General features: G+C 37.7%; 1 protein-coding gene across 3 annotated transcripts in view; it reads right to left on the bottom strand.

The window, feature by feature from the left end:
- Positions 1–558: 558 nt before the first annotated feature.
- Positions 559–23,722, bottom strand: part of TSPAN14 (tetraspanin 14) — a 38,853-nt gene continuing 15,689 nt past the window's right edge. For all 3 annotated transcript variants that reach the window (XM_057416391.1, XM_057416393.1, XM_057416392.1), the window contains 8 exons: positions 21,818–21,915; positions 12,632–12,682; positions 8,018–8,164; positions 6,983–7,153; positions 4,737–4,862; positions 3,118–3,162; positions 2,534–2,653; positions 559–788 (listed from right to left, as the gene is read on the bottom strand). In XM_057416391.1, coding sequence (XP_057272374.1) covers positions 717–788; positions 2,534–2,653; positions 3,118–3,162; positions 4,737–4,862; positions 6,983–7,153; positions 8,018–8,164; positions 12,632–12,682; positions 21,818–21,898 — 813 coding nt within the window. In that variant the 5' untranslated portion in view covers positions 21,899–21,915 and the 3' untranslated portion in view covers positions 559–716. The remainder of the gene's footprint in view (positions 789–2,533; positions 2,654–3,117; positions 3,163–4,736; positions 4,863–6,982; positions 7,154–8,017; positions 8,165–12,631; positions 12,683–21,817; positions 21,916–23,722) is intronic.

The following is a 23,722-nucleotide window of genomic DNA, read 5'->3' as shown; positions in this document are numbered from 1 at the left end:
CCCCTGCCTGAAATGGGGATTTCTAACATCTAATGCTACAGATAGTAAGATTTTTCCCCTCTGGAAGAAGGGCTTGCATTTTCAAAACAGCATGGGTTACTCAAACTCTGATGCTGAGCACAAGGTTCCTGCTCCTGAGACATCTATGCAATTCCCAGTCAAACAGAAATACCCTTGCTTCTGTACAACTGAAAATCATTTAAAGATCTAGACAATTTGGGACTTTCTTCTTTTTTCAACTTCCAATACCATTACAATTATGGTTGCTGGGTACCTTGCCAAAAATGACGGCATGAGTCTACTGTAGACATTAAAATGATTTCAACATTCTGAAGAAATCGGCACACTTTTCTAAAAGATTACATTTTGAGATTGATGACAGCTGGGAGAGAAAACAGAAGAGTCTTCACAGTAATCTTTCAAGGAAAGAGTTTACAGCAGTTTCACGACTTTTTGCTACAATCCTCAAAATCTGTTCCACCAATATCTTGAGAAATTCCATTTCTTCCTCAGAGATCAATGCTGGCACCGAGTCATTTTGTCAGAAAAAAGGGTGTGTGTTCTGAGATCTTGTTTTTGTACCAGCTTCCAACAAAAAAGCATGAGCTGGGCAAAATCCACATAAGGCTTTTAGCAGGAGTTTTTCATGGCCTGTGTATTTCTTCCTCCTTGGTGTCCAACCAGTAACTATAAAATACACTTTTTTTTTTTTATATTCAAAAGGCATTACCTGCCTTTACAGCTTCAATGTCAGATATCAATGTCCTGGCTAGGAAAATACCAAAAATCTAAAACACAAACAAAAACAAACAAACAAAAATTTGTGAGATGAAACACTTGTAATATACCAGCCTGAAAGATGTTTGTTTGCAGGTTTAGATATCATTTCATAGCTAGGAACATCCATCAGAGCATAGCTATGACTAAAAAGTAATAAAGGCAGCAGAATCTTGCAGGAAATAAAACTTATGAGAAAAAGATGCTTTCATGTAACACTTCAGAAGCATTCATAATAATAAGCTTCTTACGCCCTAGAGCTGGAAGAAATCCACTTAGCCAAGTTTGAGTCTTATAACTCACTTAGCTGTTGCTAAAGTTACAAATCAGGCATTTTCATTTGTTCTACAACTCTGAATAATCAAGTCAATTTCTGAACAATTTTTTAAAATACATATAAACCAAACAATTACCTGTACTAAAATGAAATTCTTGTCACAAAGAATAGTGAGAGATGTCCCAGATTATTCTGAGACATTTAAATTTAAAGTTTTAACATTCACTCCAGTTCTCAGGGAAATCTTCCTTTACAAATTTAAGATATATCCATAACTCAGCACATATCCTGAAACAGCATTAAAAAATTACAGACTGGAGTGAAGTTTCAGAAAAGCTAAAAAGATTTCTTTACAGAAGTAGTCAGGTTATGTCTAACTCTCAGTCTCACAATGGAATAGTTTAACGCACAAGAAAGACTCAATCTGAAAAGACAAGTGACTGTGAAAATGGTTTCCCAGAGATTCAGGACATGAAAAAGAATAACAAGAAGTTATTGTCAGTCAACACACTACCAAAAGATGTGAATTTATATCCTGAACATCTTCCTAACTAAAGGTGTTGCTCTCAGGACAGCATCTCTCAAAGCCATATAAGCATATAATTAGATGGTAATAAAATACTAAAAACTTAGCAACAGAGGGCAGTATTGCCATGGTCGAGAAAAGGTATTTTGCCAGCACTATGTTGTTTTCAGTCAACTGGAAAATACATTCTGTAGTAGGCCAACAACTTTGTTATTTCCACCTTAGTGGTAACATATCAAAAAAAAATTAGGTAAATGTACACAGCTGCCTCAAATGAAAGCAGGATGCTCTTTGAAAGAAGTAATCCAATATGTTTTACTGGGAATTTTTGTTCTTTGATGTACCAAGCACCAACAAAAGTACTGGAAGAAGCCACAGCAGCTTCATCTGGGTCTGCTAATATCACGTTTGCATCCTGTTCACCAATTTCCCTGATCTCATGGTCTCAACTTTTTTTGAGGAGTATGCTATACATCGCTTACAGCCAAGTGGTAGTTTTAACATGGGTGCAGAACTGTATTTCAGTCATTTCACATTTGTGATAGAAGGCTATAGAACAGATCTATTGGAGCAGATGACCAGATCTCCCTTGCCTCAGGGAACATTGAAACATAAGAAGTACTGTATCACATTATGTAATAATTATATATATTAACAATATGCTAACAATAGAAAATAATCATATAATTTATGGATTATAATAGCACTGTATTTCTACAGTGACCTTCATAGCTTTGAGTAATATAATTTCAACAGAATTAGTTGATATCAGGTATTTTCACTCTAAGTCCCCATCCCCATAATTTTTTTTTGCCGTATTATTCTCATACCTACAAAAAAAACCCTGTGTCAAACTATTAACTCCGCGTTTACTATCACTACTTTTCCCTTCATTAGGTCTGTATCTGCAAACTTGAATTTTTTTTCAAAGTAGTATACCAAAAGCAACTAACCTGGAGCAGTGAGATAGCTATGAAGACACCTGCAACAATGTAGATATTTCGGGGTAACCAAGCCTCAAGGGCAAGAATACATCCTTTGACAAAAATCTGATCATCCCATTGACTCTTGCTCTGAATGTAGAGAGGAAGAATATCACTTCTCTGCTCAAGTTTATGATAAGAACAATCACATGATATAGGTAGACAATTTGTCACTTATGCAGTAATGTTTTAACAAGACTCTAGAAATACATGTATGCCCTGATTAAATCAGGGAATGTCAGACACTGATGTTATTATCTTTCTGCTAATCCTGTTATTAGAATACTCTATAATTAGCAGATAATAGAATAACTAATAACTGAAATGCACATTTGAAATGCAAGTAATACCCCTTTTTGAAACACACCTTTCCCTTTACTCATTCCATCACTTATTTTCTCCACCCTCTCACAGTAGAGGTTTACTTGCAGTATGAGGCACAGTCCATTAGTTCCCAGAATTTTAAGCTGACATAACTATCAGCAATTTCACCATTTTTATAATTTTGCTTATGCAAGCACAGAATGACAGATAGCAAGACCCCAGTACCTTACCTTCTTTCTGATATCATAGCCACACTGCGTATTCACAACTTTTTGCTGCAAAGCAAGAGAGATTTAAAATAAATCAACTGAATTTTACTTACTTCTGTTTACAGAAATTTTTTTTTAAGATTTCACAGACAAACAAATCAGGACTTTCAGAGCCAAACATTTTAAGAAGTACTTTTACTAAAAATGAGCAAAGCACTAGCAGAATACAAGAAAAGTAATGACAAAGCAGAGGTGTATAGTCGCAGGAAAACATCCTCCACCAGAAATCCTAGCTGCTTCTATCACTTGGCTTTCAACTAGCAAGGACTTTTTAACATAAAGCAGAGTAAATGTACTGCCAGCATACAAATAAGACATTTACATTTCCAAGATCAGTTTAATTTAGGTATTACACATAACACCTAAACACTGAGGTAACAATAAAGATCTGGCTGATTCATTTATACCAGCAATGAAGACACACGCCTTACAATTCCATCATTTCAAGTGGTATACAACTTGCTATTCCAATCAGTTTAAAATAAGTAACAGCAGCAAGCTACTTGAGCCCCCTCAGTTGATAGTTCAGTCTCACATATAACCCAGCCCCAAGACATACCTAGTCATGAAGACAAAATGTTTCAGCCGCAGATCCCAAGTAGGAAGACCACAAACATCTTCCAAATCACAACCCTACGCAACCCAATGACAATATTCATCTCCAAAGATGCAAAGACATTCCATTGAAGACTTGCTGTTTTCTCTGCATGAGCCTTATGAAAACTTACGTACTACACAACTACAGCACAATTCAAACAATCCATAGTGAGTTATATTGAACTATTAGGAGTAAATCTCTTCTTAAGAAGATTTAACCACACTTATGTCTCCTTAAATACAGCAGTTGAATAGTACTGATCCAAATTAAAGTAGAAAATAATTACTGGGAAATCTGAACATGGAATATTTCCCTGACAAAGTCTTTCCTTGGCTGATTTCCAAGACAATCAAAAGCCTCCGTATAACCTACCAAGAGTTATCTATTCCGCATACAGACTTCTGGACCAACTTTGAGCTGTAACTATTCCTACTAATACTGTCAAGCATTATATGTTAGCCCTACCTCCACATTCTGGCTTCCACTGAAAAGGTTAGATTCCTGAAGTTTAGTAAACAGATCTCACCTAAATCTTGGCAAAACCATAGAATTTACTCAACATGCTTTAAACTGAGACTGTGCATAAGCACTTTATTAGTTGCTGATAAACAACCAGCAAATAGTTACTCCTGCTTGTCTGGCAGAGGGGGGAATGTTGTATTAACTAGGGCAAGCACTGCTTAGACAGTGCTCTCAGGTCCTTACAAGCTATACAGAGGACAGAAATTCAAGGCAACAACACATTGGGGTAGGGCATAAAAATCAGCCACTCAAGCCATGGAAGAACAGGTTGCCACATTTGGACTCTATAAAGTCTAGAACAGAAACATGAAAAGAGTGCACAAAGAATATGCACAAGAGTAATTTTTTGATCATTCAGAAGACTTTTTAAAGCTCTAGTCATCACACTTTATCCAGGAAGTGCTTCCTTTTATAACTCTCCAACAACATCAGAGCAATACAAAACCAGGAAACAACTTACTGCAGGATCAGGTATACAACAGGAAAAAGGAACACCACACTTCTCACGACTTTTGCTTTCACTGCTGCAGTTAAAATATATGTTAAAGTCCCAGTCATCTGGCCCTTGGGCACCACAGCAATGGTTCTGTAACACATAAATGAACTCTTAGCATTTGGGGATATTTTAGAGACAACTTATCTACTGAACGCTTTCTCTGGAATGATTTTTGCTTATCATCTTCACTTCCTCTAACACTGTGCAGAATTAACAGCAGCATCAGAGTAAAACACTAGTAACCAATAAAGTAGTTCTACGAAATCAAAGCAATACATTTGGCATACTGCTCCTGGAAATGGGTGTCAGTGTGACAGAATCATAAAAATTATCACTTTAGAGGTAATTGCTAGATGCAATCAGTGAACATCCATAAATGGTGCAACAAAAGTGTTTAACAAATGCTTTCTACCCCACTGTTTCCAAGTCAACCAAACCAGAAAAATTATTAAAAAAAAACTTTAAATTTGCAACCCCATCTTTAAATCTTCATGTTTACTGTAAAAAGTGGATCCAAGCACTTAAGAACATCCTTCCTTTTAAATGAGAAGGTTTTCATATCCAAATTAATTAGCTGGTAAAGTCTCACTAGCTCAAAGGTCAGTCAACTCTAGGTAAAGAAACCTATGTGAAATACTTTTTAACAGTGTACTACAGTTATCACAATTTGCAGTTTGGTGAAATCACACCATTACAAGGAATGGTCAATTTCTTGAACTAATGAAAGCTAGTTTCTTATTAGGTTAAGCCTTACAGCTTACTAGCCTGGATATCTGAGGGCACAAATCTTTCTCTAGAACTTGATTACTTGAAATGTTATACCATCACATAGATTTTTCTGGTACTTCATGAAGTTCCATCCTCTTGGGATATCTCTAGAATCTTTCCTCTGCCCAACACCCATCTTCACAAAACTTATATCAATCTAACTGTCTGTAAGACTACCAAAACTTGAAGTTAGTAAATGGATTCACAACTTATCAAACCGTGACAGCAACAGATGTGGACAGTTGCTTTTGTAACTTTTTTGCAGCATATATATAACTAAGGAGAGCTGAACAGAACAGTCATTTACCATGAAGAAAGCAGAAGAGGTTTGTTTTCATCTTTCTGGTCCCTCCTCCCTGACACATCTGTTGTAAATAAGGCATACAACCACCAAAAGCATGTTAATCTAATTCCATCAGGTACAGACTATGAGGTCATTTACAGGCCTGAAAGCAATAAAGTTAGCCAGAGCAGGAAGCTGCCTACAAAAACCTCTCAGGGTCCCAAGGCACACACTGAGAACAGAGCAAGTCAGCCTAAGAAGCGTAGCTCCTTAGAAGATGGGCTTCACTGAGGCACTTGAACTGACTGCTCTATCTTGCTGCTCAGCCCCTGCAGAACTACACCTGCTTATCCACACTGCATCCTTCCTTCCTCAGTACTTTCATGCATGAATCAATGACAGGCCAATGGAGAGATTTTTCTGGTCCTTCCTTTTTCAGGCTTATTAGCATGTTAGTCTGGCTACTGAACTCTTCTTAGTACATTCAGCCTTTTATTTTCATTGAAAAGTATTTAATTGGAGTTCAACTGTAAATCAGCTTAGTGTATTAGCCTGGATGACTATACTGAAACTAGGTAAACAAAGAACAACAGAGTGTGCAATACTGAGAAAATTACTGGTGTTGGTCATAGCCAGGAGGAGCCCCACCTTACAAAAAGGTGCCCTTAGCACCAAAAGCTAAAGCAAAACAGCACTGAAATCCAACCAGGTAGATTAGTAAGAGGACGCTTCCATAACAATGCACACAAGACTGAATGAACAGGACAGGTAACCCGTTGGCAATATACAGCTAATTACTGTGATTTAACCCCAGTAGGCAACCAAGTACTACACAATCACTGTGCACAATTTTCTCAGGACAGTGTTTTTGTTTTTCACCTCTTAAACTGGTGCAACACTGATAAGAACAGGGGAGCAAGTGAAGAAGGTCAAAGACAGATGCATGCTTCGTAGAGCTTCCACACTGACAGTTAGAACAGCATTGTCTCTTAGAATATCTTGCCTCCCTGATGCTTTCAGTGCAAAAAGAGCAAACCAGCACATCTGTAACATGGCACTATTAACTACAGAATATGATAAAATCTTAACAAAAAGGAAAACTTCCAAATCTACATACTCTCCTAGAACACATGAGACTAGTGATAGGATATGAACTTACAATTTTCTGCAGCGAATCAATGAGGTTCTGGAGGTCAATATCATCTCGGTAGGATTTAATATTGTTCTCAAAGAATTCTTTGACCCTGTCCCTCACCCAGTCCTGGAACAGGAAAGCCAGAACTGCCACTGCCACCTCCAGCAGGAATATAAACACAATTGCTCCACAGAACTGTAAAAATAAAAGGCACAAATTAGAAAATATCCATTCATTTTGAATGCATCCCTACTCCAACTCCACCAGAAACAGACACAGAGAATTAGGTTAAAATTCTTACTCACTACAAATACTATGAGAACACAGCCTGTTAAAATGAGAATACAATGTAAAGAAACACCCAAGAGGGAGAGTTATCTTTATTTTGGTCACCTAAACTCGACAGTAAAATAAGCACCACACCACAGTCATTATGCACAGCAGTGATAACAAATAAGAATGTGCAAAATACAGCGCTGAAGTAGTCTTGATGTTACTTCTTGAATTGTTTCCAGTTTTACAACTTTTTTGTTCAGCTCGTTTTCAGATCTAAAGCAAAGAAGCAGCCTCAGTATAAAAAAAAAATAAAATTTAAGAGATCTGACATTTGTCAAAGTCCCCATGTTTTGTCCATTTAGAAAAAAAAATTAAATTTTTAAGGGCTTTTTTTTCTCCCTAAGCCACTATACCATCTCCTCTCAGCAATTCCTAATTCCTGTTCAGTTTGGAACACTGAATATGTTCCAAACATCATATTCTGTGATATTACATACACAATGTTAGATTCTGGTATACAATACTTTAACATCACCACCATAACAGAATAAATAAAAAAGGGAAGAAACACTTTCCAGGAAGGGGAAAATATATATATAGGTTTGAACCTACGCTGCTTTCATACCATTACTCAGAAGCTTGTTAGGGGAGTAAGTTGTAACAGACATCGTGATACATTGTAACAAAGTTCTAAAAATTAATTATTTGAGTTTGCTACTAGTTATTCACCCATCATTCCCAACTTCCTCATACATAATCCACTCATATAAAGGTGTTACTTACAAACTTCAGAAGGCAGATGTTTTCTCTCAGCGCTCCTACACAACCAGCAAATCCCAAAGTAAACATCACTATTCCAACCACTAACACAAGCAACACTGGGTCCAGACCATGAAGACCAGTTACCTTTGTCAGATCAGACAATACACCCTGAAAGAGAAAAATAGGGTAGCAGAAAAAGGTGACCACTTTAAGTATGTACTTCATTAAGCATTTCTTCTGGATGTCCATGGTTTCCAGATGACTCCAAACGAATTAGTTGCTAACCCCTGAGCTTGCCAACAACTGATCCTCATGGAAAATTCTTACTGTAACATGGTTACTGACAATGCCAATTTTCTTCACCATAGCAGAGGAAATATTAATGCAAAGTTATAGCTAATAATACTTTAAATAAGTAAAACCAGTGCAGTCTCAGATTACATTCTTCTAGGTCTATTGGCCAAACAAGCTTCCACAAGACGGGGCCAAAGCTCGATATTATCACTGAATATTCATTCAGTTTCAAGGCAAAAGAACTAATGCTTTATATTAACCTGAAATACATTAATCAGAAGGGCATTACAAAGTCTAAGAAAATTTAAGGAATTTTTTCCAATCCTTATGTTTTCATGGCAGAAAGGGAGAGACATAAACTACAAAGCAGGTTATGGCTGACATTTTAAGGGATGGGAACAGAATCTTGTTTTAGTTTTTCAGGGAAGCTTGAAGGTTTTTTTTTTGTCTCAACATTTTACTTACACCCCCTTCTAGTGCTGAATAGTCTTAGAAATGCTACTCCAAAATCTGGCAAAATAGAGAGTAAAGCCCAAATATTCCCCTTTCATCCTAGATAAAATTCTTACACCAAAACCAGTTATCTATTCTATATACTTCCAATTTTCCTAATTCAGCAACAATATTTTCTTCTTCAGTATCCAGACACACCACTTATCTTGACAAAACTCTCACCTCGCCTGTCTGTCTAGATCTTAAGGCAGAATTTCTAAATCTATGTAAACATAATGCTAACACAGTGAAGCCCTTATTTCTAGATTAGGCTTTAAAGAAATTAAGTTTATACACCAGCTACCATTAAAATCCCATCAAATACACATAACAAGCTTTTCAAGAAAAAAAATCTGTAAGCACATCCAGGCAGCCTTGCAATAGTATTAATTTTTTGCCATACACTTATCAGCAATACACACAACATTTAATAAGGAAATACTTTCCTTTTCAAACGGAGAAATAACAAAATAAACAGTACAAAATCCCATCATTACAGGTCTATTTTTTTTAATAAAGTATATTCCAAAGCTGATTTTGTTCAGTGTAAGAGAAAGATATCAGCGAGACAGAAAGCAATTCATATAAGCAGTTTAATTCCATCAAGAGAAAGCAAATTCTTACCTAGCACAAATACCTGAGTAGCATGAGTTAAGTTCAAAGAATATACATTTTAAGAGAATACCTTGGAAAAACCTGTGTCACTTTCTATTTCAATACTTGCTTAATAAAAATAATGTCTTCAAAATACAGCACTAGAATAAAATGTGCACATGGAGAAACTTCAGCTGATGAAAACACACTGATTTACAGTATGGCAGTGATACGTAGGAATTCATCTTCTTTCAGAATTTGTTCTATAACAGATCTCATTAGAGCTGTTGATTTGGCAAAAGCAAGACAATAAGGTTGTTTTTATCAAAACTGGTTGAAAGGATGAAAATAACTAAAAAAATTGAACTGTAGGATTTAGAATTGCCTCGCAATAGCTGCTGACTAACAGTTGAAATGGCCTATTAAAAATTGGTCACGGTTTATAAATATCACAGCATTCAAAGTCTTGGGAAGCAAAGACTTTTCTAGTCACCAGTAACACATTTCCATTCTTACAAACTGTAACACAATTATCAACAGATGACTATCAAACTTGGTCTTCTGGATTAATGGTGAGAGTCCTACCTAATCAAACCTTGTCTCAGAACCCAAAAATGAAGGAAGACATGCCAAGATTAGCTAGGCTAATGTCTTTGTAGAACCCATACACTAAGAAACCAAACACTGTGACCAGGATATTGAAACTGTCACAACTATTTCCAGCCATCTCCTTTCCAACACAAACAGGAGCTTTTTTTTCAGACAATCTCACTTGCTCAAGCAACATTTTTTGGAAGAAAACTTCCTCTGATCAAAACATTTTATGAAGAACAGTTGGCAGGAACTGGGCTCTGTTATTCACCCTCAGATGTTGCTGAGTTCACAACAGTTTCTTCATGTTCATGTTTGATGTTTACAACTTTCTCTTTTGCAAAGAAGGTCGTAGGGTGCTTTTTGCCCAACAGAAGATGCTAAGTGAAAAATCCTGAAGGAAGGAAGTAAACAAGAGAATTAATTCAGGGCACTATCTCATTCCACCGCTCTCATCTCTCTAAGAATGCTTCTGCCTGTGTCATCTGCAGGATGGTAAAAGCTCTTTGAGGCCCAGAGTGCCCTTTAAAACAGCACTTCCATTTCCTACAGGTATACAGGAATGAAGTTTGATACCTGGTTACTGTCAAAAAAAAATCCAAGAATAAAACTCAGCCTTTAAGTCTTCCTTTCAGTCACCTGGAACAGTGAATTAAGAGTTCAACTGTACATGTTTACTTTGTTTTCCTCTTTCTTAATATTTGTAAGCATTATGCCACCATCTCAACTGAAGTGTGTTGCCAACAGAGGGCAAACATGGGTTGTCTTCAAATAAAACATCTCTAATATATCCTATTAACAGATGCCAAACCAGTTACTCTTTTGAGATACATTAGTATGGAAACCATAAAATACATCAGACAAGGACAGAGCCGATTTCTTATAAACGAGGTTCTGTAAACTGGATGTTGATTGTCACAACTTTATAACATAATAACTCATTATAACACAGTCTTCATGGTAAAAGAAAAACCAGAGAAGTTAAAGGGACCCAATGTACTTCATGTTGCATTTAAGAGACAGGATGTTCAAAACTTTTCCACCACCTGTAATTTATCTTTCAGTTTACTGCTGCAGCACAGCTTCTGGAATGTTTTTCTCTTACTTCTTATCTATTGTTCACCAAGATATTTATCTGTAAACAAACAGATCCATACAGACACTATGACTGAAGAACAGTAACTAGTATGAAAGACCGTCCACATCACAAAGAATAACAGACATGTACAGATTTTACAAGCCATTCAGAAGTTCAAAACCACAGGAAAAGCTTTGAAGCACTTATTTCTAAGTTAGAACAGAGAACAGAAATAGTTCAGGCAAAATTTAAGGAATAAAGACAGAAAGAATCTGTCCTTGCCTTTTAGTAACTTCAGTGTACCATGAAGTCCCTCTGGCAATTAGAGGTAGCTGTGAGCTAGTCATTTCAACCACATATACCCTATGTGATTCTTCACAGAACAGAAGATGATATCTGAACTTGAGAGAATACAAATTCAAAACAAGATTAACACTCTCTCTAAAGGACTGGAAATAAAATCCTTCTATAACAACAGGCTAAGAGGTAAATGCATTTGAGTGGAAGTAGGCTGCTTACTACGTATCAGTCACATCACTTATTTAGTTGTAAGAATGCCTGCACACACATAGGGAGCGTGGAGAAGGAGAATACACACCTCAGCATTAAGATCATCATAAAACTCTTTCACTTCCAAAAAGTGGAAGAATCCCAGAACCTCCCTGTTGTATGTGTATACACAGCTGCTGTGTATAAGCACTCTGATTAAGGAAATGTTCCACCATAATGGTAATTAAACTCTTCCTACCCAGCAGTACAAGTGAGGGCACCTGCTTTCCACTGCTAATTAAGGTTCAAGATCAGTAAATCTGCTAGTAACTGTCACTTTTTCCTACTGCTTGCAGTCATATTAAAACCATGCTTCTATATTCATGACAAGGGAGTGAATCATTCATTTCCATACCTATACCATCTCTTTGTAATAGGAGATCTCTGTAGGTACATGCTCACAACAGACTTCCTCTGAGGAAGTTGCTCACTAGAAGAAACCTTTGACAAATATAAAAGCCTTATTTAGTTAGATCATGCTCCCCACATTTGAGACTCTACATAGAGACACAGTAACTTAAGCAACTCCATAGGAAGTTCCAAAAGGAAGTTTGTAGATGGCCTGAAGACTGGAATACTTCAAAATGACAGTCCCCAGTATGTGTGCTTGTGTTTGGGTTTTTTTTTGTTTGATTTCTGTTCAGTTGTTTGTTTTTTTTTTTTTAATCAAAATCAGTTATCTTTTACATTTCTCCCAAATGCTTCTTGTTTGTAGCAAAAAGAGGGGGGTAGAGAGCTGTATTTTAGAAAGCATGCTTTCAAAAGAGAACCAGTTTGTAAGGACTAATAGTAAAAGTTAAGTTCTCCCAAGCATCCTGCTCTTAAAAGTTTACAAAAAAGGTCTAAATATCAAGGGCCACAGCTTAACACCTGATCAAGAATAAAACTCCAACTAAACTTGGTTTAGATCATTCAAACATGGTCATGAGCTCAGATGCTAAATTCAATCTTTGCTACTTCCTGCAGAAGTAGTTTTATGGGGAGCAGAGGTAGGAGAGGGCAGCCACCAATGTAAGACCAGTCTTTTCTACCCTTACCTTTTCACTCCATGCCCACAGACCAGCTGCAAGGAAGGCCACCCCAGCTAGCTAAAACAAAGAGAAAAAAAGAATTAAATACAATAATCAACACCTTCTCAAAACACTTAGGCACTCGCACTGTTGCTAAAGTAAAACCAAGTATTGCCTGTAATCTCAGACAACAGTAATTTATTCCATAGCATTGTTGCATTATAATCTGCTTTTTAACAGTATTTCAATTTGATTATTCATGATTACTCAAGAAGCACACAGGACTAAATTAACAATTTCACGTAGTAGCATACAAGGAGGAATTATCCTTGTCCCAGTGACCTGCTCTAAGCCTTTTGCCTGCACAGAAGATTTCAGAATATTTAATGCATTTTGAGATTATTCCCTAGTCATTTTACAGTGCCACCCCCAGGCAGTAGCCATGCTTGGCTCCTCAAAACTTATCAGGGCTCACTATATTAGCCTCTTCTCCAATTAGATATGGTTTGTTTAAAGCCCCTTTGAATTAGGCTGAAATAATGGTCCATCCACTTACTTTTAATAAGCAACAAATCTATTGACAAGGTACATATCCTATACCAAATGTTTGTATAATAAATATTTATGAATTATATTAATCCAAATGAAGGATGAGATCCTTGTTCTAGTCTTTTATTTCTTTTCTCCACTGTCAGCCGTTTCAACAAACAATGCCATTTCAATACTCAAACTAAAATGACCTCTCTACAGAGAGGGCAGCTCCCCCGCATTATTTAAAATGGCGTTCTACTCTGCTATTGTTGTCCGAAAAGCGGATTTGTGCTCAGCGTGCAGTAAACCAGTTCATGCGCTCAGGAGAGATATTGTTTATTCAGGCCTGGGTGCTCAGTGGACTGTTCTGCAAATCAAGCACTCCAATGCCAGCTTTCTTCTTTACATTTATACACAAAAGTTATAAGGCAGTAAACTCCCAGTTACAATGACTGGTTGTAATTTACATATAATTAATACTTGCTGTGTTGTCATCTTTAGCTAGTCGGAAATACTCAGGAGAAGGGTCATCAGCTGGGCCAGGGTCTTTTTCACCTGTGGTTGTGATTTTTAACGTTATAATAAAGGCAGTTCACTTTAGGACACCTTAAAAGTTAGCTCTTTTGCCAACTGAATGGTCACTTCACCAAGCTGTCAAATAATTCATCCTTTTGGTGCCACCAATCCTGGATATTCTCCTTTCATCCTTCAAACACAACCAAGATGCGGCTGGCCCATGAATGAGTTTCTTATTGTTTTAAGAGGGTCCCTTTGTCCCAGCCCAACATGCAGTAACTATGTACCTGTGGCTACCAATTGCAGGTACGCAATACAGCAAGCAACATATCATATCACTGTGTCTATGTAACCTTAAAAGATGCTGAGGTACTGAAACATGTCCAAAGAACAACGAAGCTGGTGAAGTGTCTAGAGGACAAGTTCTGTGAGGAACAGCTGAAGGAACTAGGCTTTGCTTAGTCTTGAGAAAAAGAGGCTGAGGGGAGACATTATCACTCTACAACCAACTGAAAGGAGGATGGATGAGGAGGTGGCTGGTCTCTCCTCCCAAGTAACAAACTACAGGATGAGAGCAAAACAGTCCCAGGTTGCTCCAGGGGAGGTTTAGATTGAGTATTAGGAAAAATTTCTTCACCAAAAGTGTTGTCACGTATTGGAATCAGCTGCCCAGGGAAGTGGTCGAGTCACCATCCCTAGAGGTATTTAAAAGACAGGTGTGCAGATGTAGCACTTCGGGACATGGCTTAGTGGTGAAATTGGCAATGTTAGGTTAATGCCTTTTCCAACCTAAATGATGCTATATAAAGGATGGAGTTTGCCACCCCCACCAACCCAGTCTTATACACATTGACAAGTAAAGCCCAACAAATGAAAAAATGCCTTGAAAAGGGGGCCCTTTCCTCTCTCCCATGAGCTAAATAAGCATCAAAGGCAATTCCCCACAGCACGGGCAAGAAGAAGAAAATGAGACTGTCTCACAGTCACACAAGAAAGTATGTGTAGATTTTAAGTACTACTGGGTTCACTTCCTACTGATCCTAAACCACAGTCAGGGCAAATTAAGTTGTTCTAGGTTTACTCTGCTGGGGGAAGTGGGGGGGGAAAAAGCCTAAAAGGTCTGTGTCATTCTTGTCATTCAGCAAAAATTACTCAAATGACCTGATACTTCCATCTAGGCATAAAGTATTATATGCCATATTTTAGGGCTTAATCACACAGATTAACCAATCAAATCAACTAATAGATGTAAAGAGTTACAATGGGGCAAAGAAGTGCTAAATAAATTTCCAGATACTGCTTAATAAGCAACAGCATAACTACTCATCTCAGACTCTAAATAGTTAAGAACATTTAAAGTAATGATTTGGATCAAAGCACAGCTTTAAAAATACTATTTAAAAAAAAACCCACATGTATATAAACAGAATATTGACCCAGATTACCCCTAAATCTTAACCCAGTGGTTTTCAGATGAAGAAACAATTAAAAAAAAAATCTGTACTCACAACTTCTATATCATCAAGTTTTACAGCAAACGCAATCAATGCATCCTTCACCCTTTCTCATTCCCAATGCTCCAGAAATACTGAGACACAGGTGAAGACAGCTGGCATAATTTGCTGTAATCAAGGTAAATTACACGGTAGACACAGCTGGATATTTGGGAACTTTTCCTTAAGAAATGAGGGGGAAAAATCAGGAAGACTTCCACATTCAGTTTACAAGCTAATGTTACTGTAGCACTAATAATGTGCTATTGAATATACAAATAAGGTGTCCTCTTCAGACTGGTTGCCTTTCATTATAATTATTGTTGTCTTAAATTGTAATAGATTAAGTAGATTTTTCACTAGAATGCTTCATTCTCACCTCCGAATACAAACTCATGTTTTATTAAATGTTCAGTTTCACAAAGCTGCACCATTTTTGCAAAGTTATTTCCATGGGCACATATGCATACTACCTATAAGTAAAACAGTTATTAGTGGAAAAAAAAAAAATCAACTTAATCTAATAGAATTGACATGGAAAAATCTGTAACTTAATTCACCTAAGCAATTCATAATTCTCACTAGAAACACAACAAATCACATACATTAGGTTTCTTTAGCAAAAAAAAAACAGTGAAGTATGATGTACTTGCAGAAGAAACAAAGCCATCAGCTTTACAGGCACAATTACCAAGACAACCAATTTTCAAGGAAGTAAGATGGTAGCTATTTAACTGAATGAGATTGCTTGAAATGCCAATTACAAGATACTGTAAAATATCTCACTGGAAACTATTGTAAAACACACAATGGTGATAAAACTACTTCAGAAGTTAGTGTGATTGAGCATGCCCAATACAGATTTCTACAGATAATTAGTACTAGGAAAATATCCTCTCTTATCACTCTTGCAGAGAGGCATTCCTCTAACTGCTATGATGAAGACAAGGGAACTGATCCAGCCTGAAGTGAAAGAAAAGTTTTAACCTTCATCAATCAGCTCACTGAACTAACTGTCCACACAAATGGGAGAACAGGCAACTGAGAAGTAGCAACGCTAACCATGTGTTCCCAGGGTGAAAGTGAGCAAGCCAGCTTTATTTCAAGAGAAGCATTTTGGAATTAGCCTTTCACTAGAATCTGGATATGTGAGCAAGAACAAACTGGACTACCCAATTCAATTCTGTGCTATGGAGTCATTTAAACCACATACTGCACCAAAGACTCAGCTCAGCTATACCCCTTTGAACAGGAAACTAAGCAGCATTTGGTCATTTACTGCTTTAGAACTGAAAAATCCACATTATTAACATACCACTACGAGCTGTAGCCTCGGCTCAGATGTACAACACACCAACTCACAGACACCATGTACAAGGACCACTTAAGCATTATCCATTGCCAACCACACTTTGAATTCCTTTGTTTATGCTATTAAGAATCACCCTGCTAACTGAGAAAACAGATCTGTTTCTCAAATCTAGATTGCAGCAAACATAATTCCTGCAAGACATCCCTTGCACATGAACTGATTTTGGAACAGCCTGCTTCATGGTCTTATGAGAAACAATGGGAATGCATTCTTATTGCACTCAATTTTTGTAAGCACAAAATGTTACTCTCACAGAGAACACTTCTTCCACCCCTGGACAATCCTGTTTTATTCTATAGCTCCACCTATGCTGGAGCAAACAGCAGCCTACAGCCTTCCTTCCTACCCTTGTCTCCTCCAAGACTTTTCCTCTCAGGGTCAGGAAACCACCTGGTGGTGGATTCTTTCCTCTTCCTTGCTTTTTTAGATGTTCCTGAGAAACAACATAAACTGCAAAAGACAAGAAAATCTTATGCTACCCTCAGTCTTCTCCTACTTTGCAAAAACGAACTCAGTATTCTTTTCACAACTTAAGAGAATTTTTGCCCTTCATGTTCAGAGCAAAAATGCCACAGCTTCTATAGGATGAGGGGAAAAAAGTTTTTTCCTCCAACCCCCCTTAAGAGCTACAAACACAGCTACAAAGCATCAGAAGATAAATCAAGATGACAGCAACTAAAAGCTATTTTATGCTCTCCTTTCAATTCATCTGAGAGACAGTGAGCTCATATGCAACCTAAAAGGCTTTGGCAGAGCACACATGCAATGCTTCACTGAAATAGCCATATCCTGGCCAAGGTGCCATTCTTGGACTACCAAAGAAAATCCTTCAACTGGAGACAAAGCAGCAAGCATTAGAGGCAGATGACTGAGGCAGTGCCTTTCATTCTTTAGGCCTTCTCAAGAATTCCCAGGCTGGAAGGCATAAGAACAGTGCTGCACCCCAAAACAGGGTATCCTTGCACTTCCCCTGTGGTCAGTTATCCACCCCTGCCTCCTCCCTCCACTGGGGCTTTCACAGAACTCACGACATTGCAAAATGACTTGGAACAGAAAGGTGCTAGAACCAAGCTCTTCAGCTTTTTATTATTGCAGCCTTTTAATTTCATAATGGCAAATGAAGGCATTTGGGGAGGGAGAAAGCTTTAAAAACTCTAAAGGAGGTCTAGTCTTGCTGTAATAAGGCAATTTCACTTAAACTTCTGAGCACTCCCTGCAGGGCTATCTTAATGGTTGCAATACTGCCTCATCACTGCTCATCAAAACAAGTGTACTTGGAGAGTTAAATCTTATTAGCATGCTTAAAAGGCAAGAAGAGAATAAAGCAATCCCACATTAAAATCATGCCTAGGAAGACAAGAGCCTTCCTATGACCTCCATTCCCTTTTTCACAAGGGAAAGCCAAGCACAAAGAAGAGAAAAGTGATTTTTGCAAGCCAGTTGTATACAACTAACTCGAAGCCATCAGAACTGAAACTTCTATTGAGAAGTTGCTTATGTGGAAAAAAAAAAAAAACAAGCCTTACAAAAAAAATAAATTACAGATTGCTAAAGGATGATTAAACTGTGAGTTTGTCATTATTAAGTCATATTTGTCCTCGTAGTTCAATATTTTGTGCAACCCCGGTCCATGTGAACTGTATTTGATAAATGATATAAACTGAAGAAACCAACCACCCACTAAAAATATACTGTAAACTATTCACTTTAAAATTTATAGTCACTGATACTGTCTTTAGAACTACAATGAGGAAGTCAACATGCATCTTTAGCAAGCATGAGGGAGGAATAACTGCAGCTTTATTTATATGCAAATTACCTAGTTCGTGACTAAACTGTGTCAGGAGTTGAGACAAAGGTGAGCTATCATCGCATCTCAAGTAACAGCTTAAACAGGCAAGAGGCTGTCTGCTCACCTACATAAGCACTATCCCTCATACCCATTATATAGCAGCCACACTCACACAACAAGTTCCCACAGGTACCTGTCTTGCAAGCCAAGAAAAGTAATTCAAGACCAATATTTCCTCCCTTACTCCTGCTTTTTTCCAGTCATGTTTACATTTCCCTTCTGATTTTGTAGTCCTTCCGTTCTTAAGGCACACAGAAAATTTACTTCGTTCTACACATTTGTCCAATTAAAGAGATCGTTAGACTAGTCATCCCAGCCAGGAGGATGTCACAGGCTCCTGAATCACCCGTTCAGCTCAATGATTCATGCACTGCCTATAGGATTGTCTACCCTCCCACTCAACATTTACATAGCTTGTTCTACAACTGCAGATACTGAACTCTTACCATAACAGCTGCAGCTGCACATAGTTTACTAGGTTAGGCCAAAAACTTCTCAGAAGCCTGTCCTGGTTTTGGCTAGGATAGAGTTAATTTTCTTCCTAGTAGCTGGTACAGTGCTGTGCTTCTGCTTTAGTCTGAGAATAATGGTGATAACACACTGATATTTTAGTGGGGCAAGGAGAGGAGGGGATGAGCCAGTAGCTGCATGGTGCTTAGTTGATGGCTGGGTTTAAACCACAACAAAGCCTCACACCATTTGTTGAGCAAGGTACCAAGAAATAGTACCTGTTCACAAAACCAAATCCTAAAGCAAACAGATAGCTGAAATGCACAAACTGTATTTCAAATTCTCCTCATTTTTTCTGCATCTTTTTAAAAAAGATTCTTTAAGGAATAGAAAAAAGATCTGTGGATTGTCATCACTAATTTCAAGAGAATACAGTAAAAAGTAAGTTTGAAAGAAGTGAAATATGACTCTGCAGGGAATAAAAATAAAATAGAAAGAGACAAAATTAATTCCTGTGAAAAAGGGGAGGCAAATGCCTTTCAGGAAAAAAAACACCAAAACAACAGATTTTCAAAGGTTGTTTACTCATCAAAAACAATAATAGACCCCACCTCCCAAGACACTCACTAGAACGTAAGCAGAGATCTAGAACAATTCTAATACATTCATGAATAGAAGAGCCAATCAATTTCTCACATACCCCATGCTACCTGCTGAAGAGCAGCTACCCAGTTACAAAGCAATTTCTCTGAAAACCAGAGCAGCTTGATGAATATTACTCCTCATTGCACCACACTTCACTATAGTTACATAGGAGTTGTACTATATACAGAAGAAAAGTAACTACAAAGCTGGCAGCCTTTGAGCACACACTTTTTGAAACAACCCTATGATGGGAATCCCCAGTTGCTAGTGGGAAAATGTCATCACTAACAAACGTTTGCACTTGGGCAACATTGTGGCAAATTAACTCTTCCTGGAAAAAAAGTTTCTACTCAAACCACACACATCTTTCCTGCCCTGTTACCTACACAAGTAAACACCCCTGTGGCTTACTGGTGCAATACCAGGTCAAGACACTACACTAGTAAACAAGAGGTGGTGCAGTAACAAAAACTTCCCTGGTTTTCAGCCATCATACCAAACCAATGCTGTCCCAGCATTACCTGGCCTTCCAAAATTTTTATTAGGCTGAGGGCTGCAAAAAATTAACGAGTAAGCAGCTCATAGAACTCCCAGCTCTTCTCTTTGAGCAGTTATTTCTTACCCTTTGGTCCCGCTTTCAATAGAAAACTGGGTGAGATGACCCCCAGAAGTTCATGGAATCACAGAATGGTTTGAATTGAAAGGAACCTTAAAGATCATCTAGTCCCAACTCCCCCCGCATGGGCCGGGACACCTTCTACTTGACCAGCTGCTTGAAGCCTCATCCAACCTGGCCTTCCATTTGGAACGAGCCTAGTCTTTTCTGTGACTCTAAATTAATTCAGATTTTTGTCCATAATACACGCAGCTTTCAAAAAAAACCTTATTTTCTACTTTAAAAACTGCCAAAGCAGACAAAATGTGCAGAATCACCAATCTAGTTTACCAGAAATTTATGTGGGTAAATCAAGCAAATACAAAATCATTGCTGACAAAACCAAACAAGAATCTGCAATTTATGTTCAGATACTAAATCCCATTTTTTACAGAAGTTAAACACCGATTTGGGTAGTAATTCTGTATATCTTAAACTTCAGTTAGTAAAAGTTGACATGGTTTAAGGATTCACAATAAACAAATAACATAAATACAGTCCGCTCTAGCATGTCTACTTAGACAAGTCAGCATCAGGATTAATTTTTACTCTTAACTTTAAGAAGTTGCTTCAACCACATACCATACTTTCATTCTTACTATCTGATCCTTTCAGCTTTGAAAGAAATCTAAACATTTTTAGAACAGCCATACATACTAAGAAATATTTCAACTCTGAGTCAGAACATTAATCTAAGATGCTAGCACCAGGCAAATCACCAGATCTGCGTTTCTTCATGACTACCCATGCCCTTCCATGCCTGCAGTTTCCATGACTTCAGGGGCAAACTCTTAACATTTGACCTGCAAGTTCTGAAAAGAATTATCAAGTTTATTTGAACCACATCCTTACCTTTCCTTCACAGACATGTTAACTATTTTTAACGCAACACTATGCACTAACCTTTGAATAACAGCCTTCTTTTCCAAGGTAGTTAGGTGCTTCAGTGATTTTGACCATCATACACATCTGAAACCACACACCTTTTTCACCCTTTTCACATTCACAATTCTAAACAAGCATTACAGAAAGGCTAGTCCCTAGCTAAGTATTTCAAGAGTGTATCAGACAATTTTGCTGCCCACAGAGCATGGCATTTAAAATCTTGAGTATGTTGCAATGCCCGCAAGTTGACACATCTCTGGGGCCGTTCCTTTCTTCTTTTCTGCATAGTGTGTTTAAGCTACACCACTCAAACACAGAGATCAAAGATGATCTGAAAGGAGATATTAGAAGAGGCTTCTCTTAACAGGGAAGCAACTCAATGTACCACTTAAGTAAGGTAGCTTTAACCTTTGCACAAACACAACCAGCGTTGAATAGCCTCCATTATTCAAAAGATAGAGGCCTTGTCAGCAACAGTAGAGACTATACTATTTCTTCTGAAAAATCCTTTAAGCAAATATTTCCTTTCCCCTAAAAAATCCCCCACACAAAAAAACAACCAAACAAACAAACCAACACAATTTTATCTTTTTACCTGCTTCTCTCCTTTATCTTCACTCAGAAGGTAAGATAGGAGGAAAGGGCAACAAAAGGAAAGATTACATGGGATAGGCTTCCTCAGTTCCAAAACACCCAAGACATACCATACACCAATTTCCTTTCAGGTAAATATTTCAGCCTCTTGAACAGAGGAAGGAAGTTAGTAAAACTGAGGTATGTCTAAGCTATTTCAGTCTCTACATTTTGTACTCACCCAGAAGACAATGTTGTAGCTGAAGAGCAGGTATTTGTACCAACAGCTGACTTCTGCATTAGAATATCGATAATAGTGCATTTTCTATAGCACAGCGTCTGCACATAAGAGAATGAGAATAATTAGGCAGTGAAATGTTTTAAGAATAAAGAATCTTTTTCTAGATCTCTTGTTGAGAAAGTGACTATAGTAACATGCATCATATGACATTCAGCGGTATGTTCAAAGTCAGCTCAGAAACTTCTGCTGACTCTAAACTCCCCCTAAGTATTTGTTGCTTAATAACCCTATATTCTTTAAGCACCCTGATGTGGTAACAGGAAGGGACACCCAAAAAGGAAACTAGCTATAAAATTAGCCTGGAAAGTCTGCATCAGCAAGCTGGCGTTCATTTGTTTTCTCACTCCTTCAAAACCATTTTACTTATACAGACAGCTGCTTGGACTTACACAAAAGTGTAAATACATACCCTTGTAGATCACACATCCACCCAGCTAGTAAGATGTTACCTGGAAAACCTCAATGTCTACAGACTGCTAAATACAACAGGCAGTTGTACTCTATCTTTTCTACACTTTAACATTTCTTTACTAAATCATTACCCCATAAGAAGTCTTATTCTCACAAACATTAAAAAGCTGGTCTGCTCTGCAGTTTGTTTTCTGTGGTTTTGTACATTCAGTAGAGATAAGGTTCAACTGCAACTGTTGCTCAAATATTTCAGAGAACTACAGCTTTTCAGAGTACCGTAACTAAACCACCTCTGCAGAAATGCAGAAATGCCATGCGTAGGAACAGAAGAACAGAGGGCAAGCTGTTAAACTGAGAGCTGGAGCAGGGAAGACAAAGCACTCCACAGCTCTTGCATTCCAGACAGCTGACCACAGAAGTACTGCTTAAGACAGACAAAAATAGTTCCATATTTCAACCCTACACTCACCTTGAGGTAAACTTTTTCCTCGCATAACATGTCAGTGAAAAGCAACAGAAAAGCAAGCATAGAGAATTTTTATACACCTCATAACTAAGGAAAAGGCTTCAAGGACTATGCTGGCTTGGACATTCACAGACAGCATGCAGAAACCGTGCCTACCCAGCAGTGTCTGAAACCAAGCACCATGGAATACAGAAATGAAGATCACCACCACAATTTTATTTTTTTTTTTAAAAGACAGCCTGTACCTGGGCGTACAATGAACAGCCCCACAGAAAGAAAGAACAGAAGTAAATACCTGTCAACTTTGAGAATCCCATTCAATAAAAGCTAAAGCAAGCTCTTTATTGTAAGTGAAATACCAATTGTTTTCCAGGACAATTATGGAGTACTACAATCAGTGTCTTCTGGAGGAGCTTGTTTTCTGAAATCTATTTCAGAAAATATTTCAAGCCTTGTCTCAAACTTTTTTTCCCCTGAAGCTAAAACCACACACACACAAACAGATCAAGGACACACAACAGACACCTCCAGCCCATGAGACTACAAACTCCTATCCCAAACAGACTTTGATTTTCCTTCCAGAGGTCACCCAATGCCAGGATTGGCTTCCATCTGGAAACAGACTGAGAGTCCTTCCTTGGTCCAGACACACCCCCTGTCCCTCTTCAAGCCCAGCCAGGAAGTTTCTTTGCTGCACAACAAATAGAAATAGTTTTCAGAAATGCAGAGACCATGCAGAAAAAAATGAGAAGGATAGATTTTTAGTAGTTTTCTCCATAACTACTTAAAACTGTAGAATATCAGAAAATCATGTGACTTCAAAGTAGGATTGCAAGAGGTGGACAAAGAATAATTTTTGCTTTTTTTTTTTCAGGCTAAAATGGCTTGCATGTGCACAAGAGGAATTTTCAGATCATACTAAAAGTTGGTAGGTGTTATACAAGTCATACTGATCCACTTGACATGAA

Source organism: Pezoporus wallicus, unplaced genomic scaffold (genome assembly GCF_028554395.1).
Source record: "Pezoporus wallicus isolate ANWC-B61680 ecotype Strahan unplaced genomic scaffold, APGP_CSIRO_Pwel_v1 contig_2012, whole genome shotgun sequence".
NCBI classification, from domain to species: Eukaryota; Metazoa; Chordata; class Aves; order Psittaciformes; family Psittacidae; genus Pezoporus; species Pezoporus wallicus.
The sequence above is the reverse complement of the archived record's forward strand: the minus strand, read 5'-3'. Positions and strand labels throughout refer to the sequence as shown.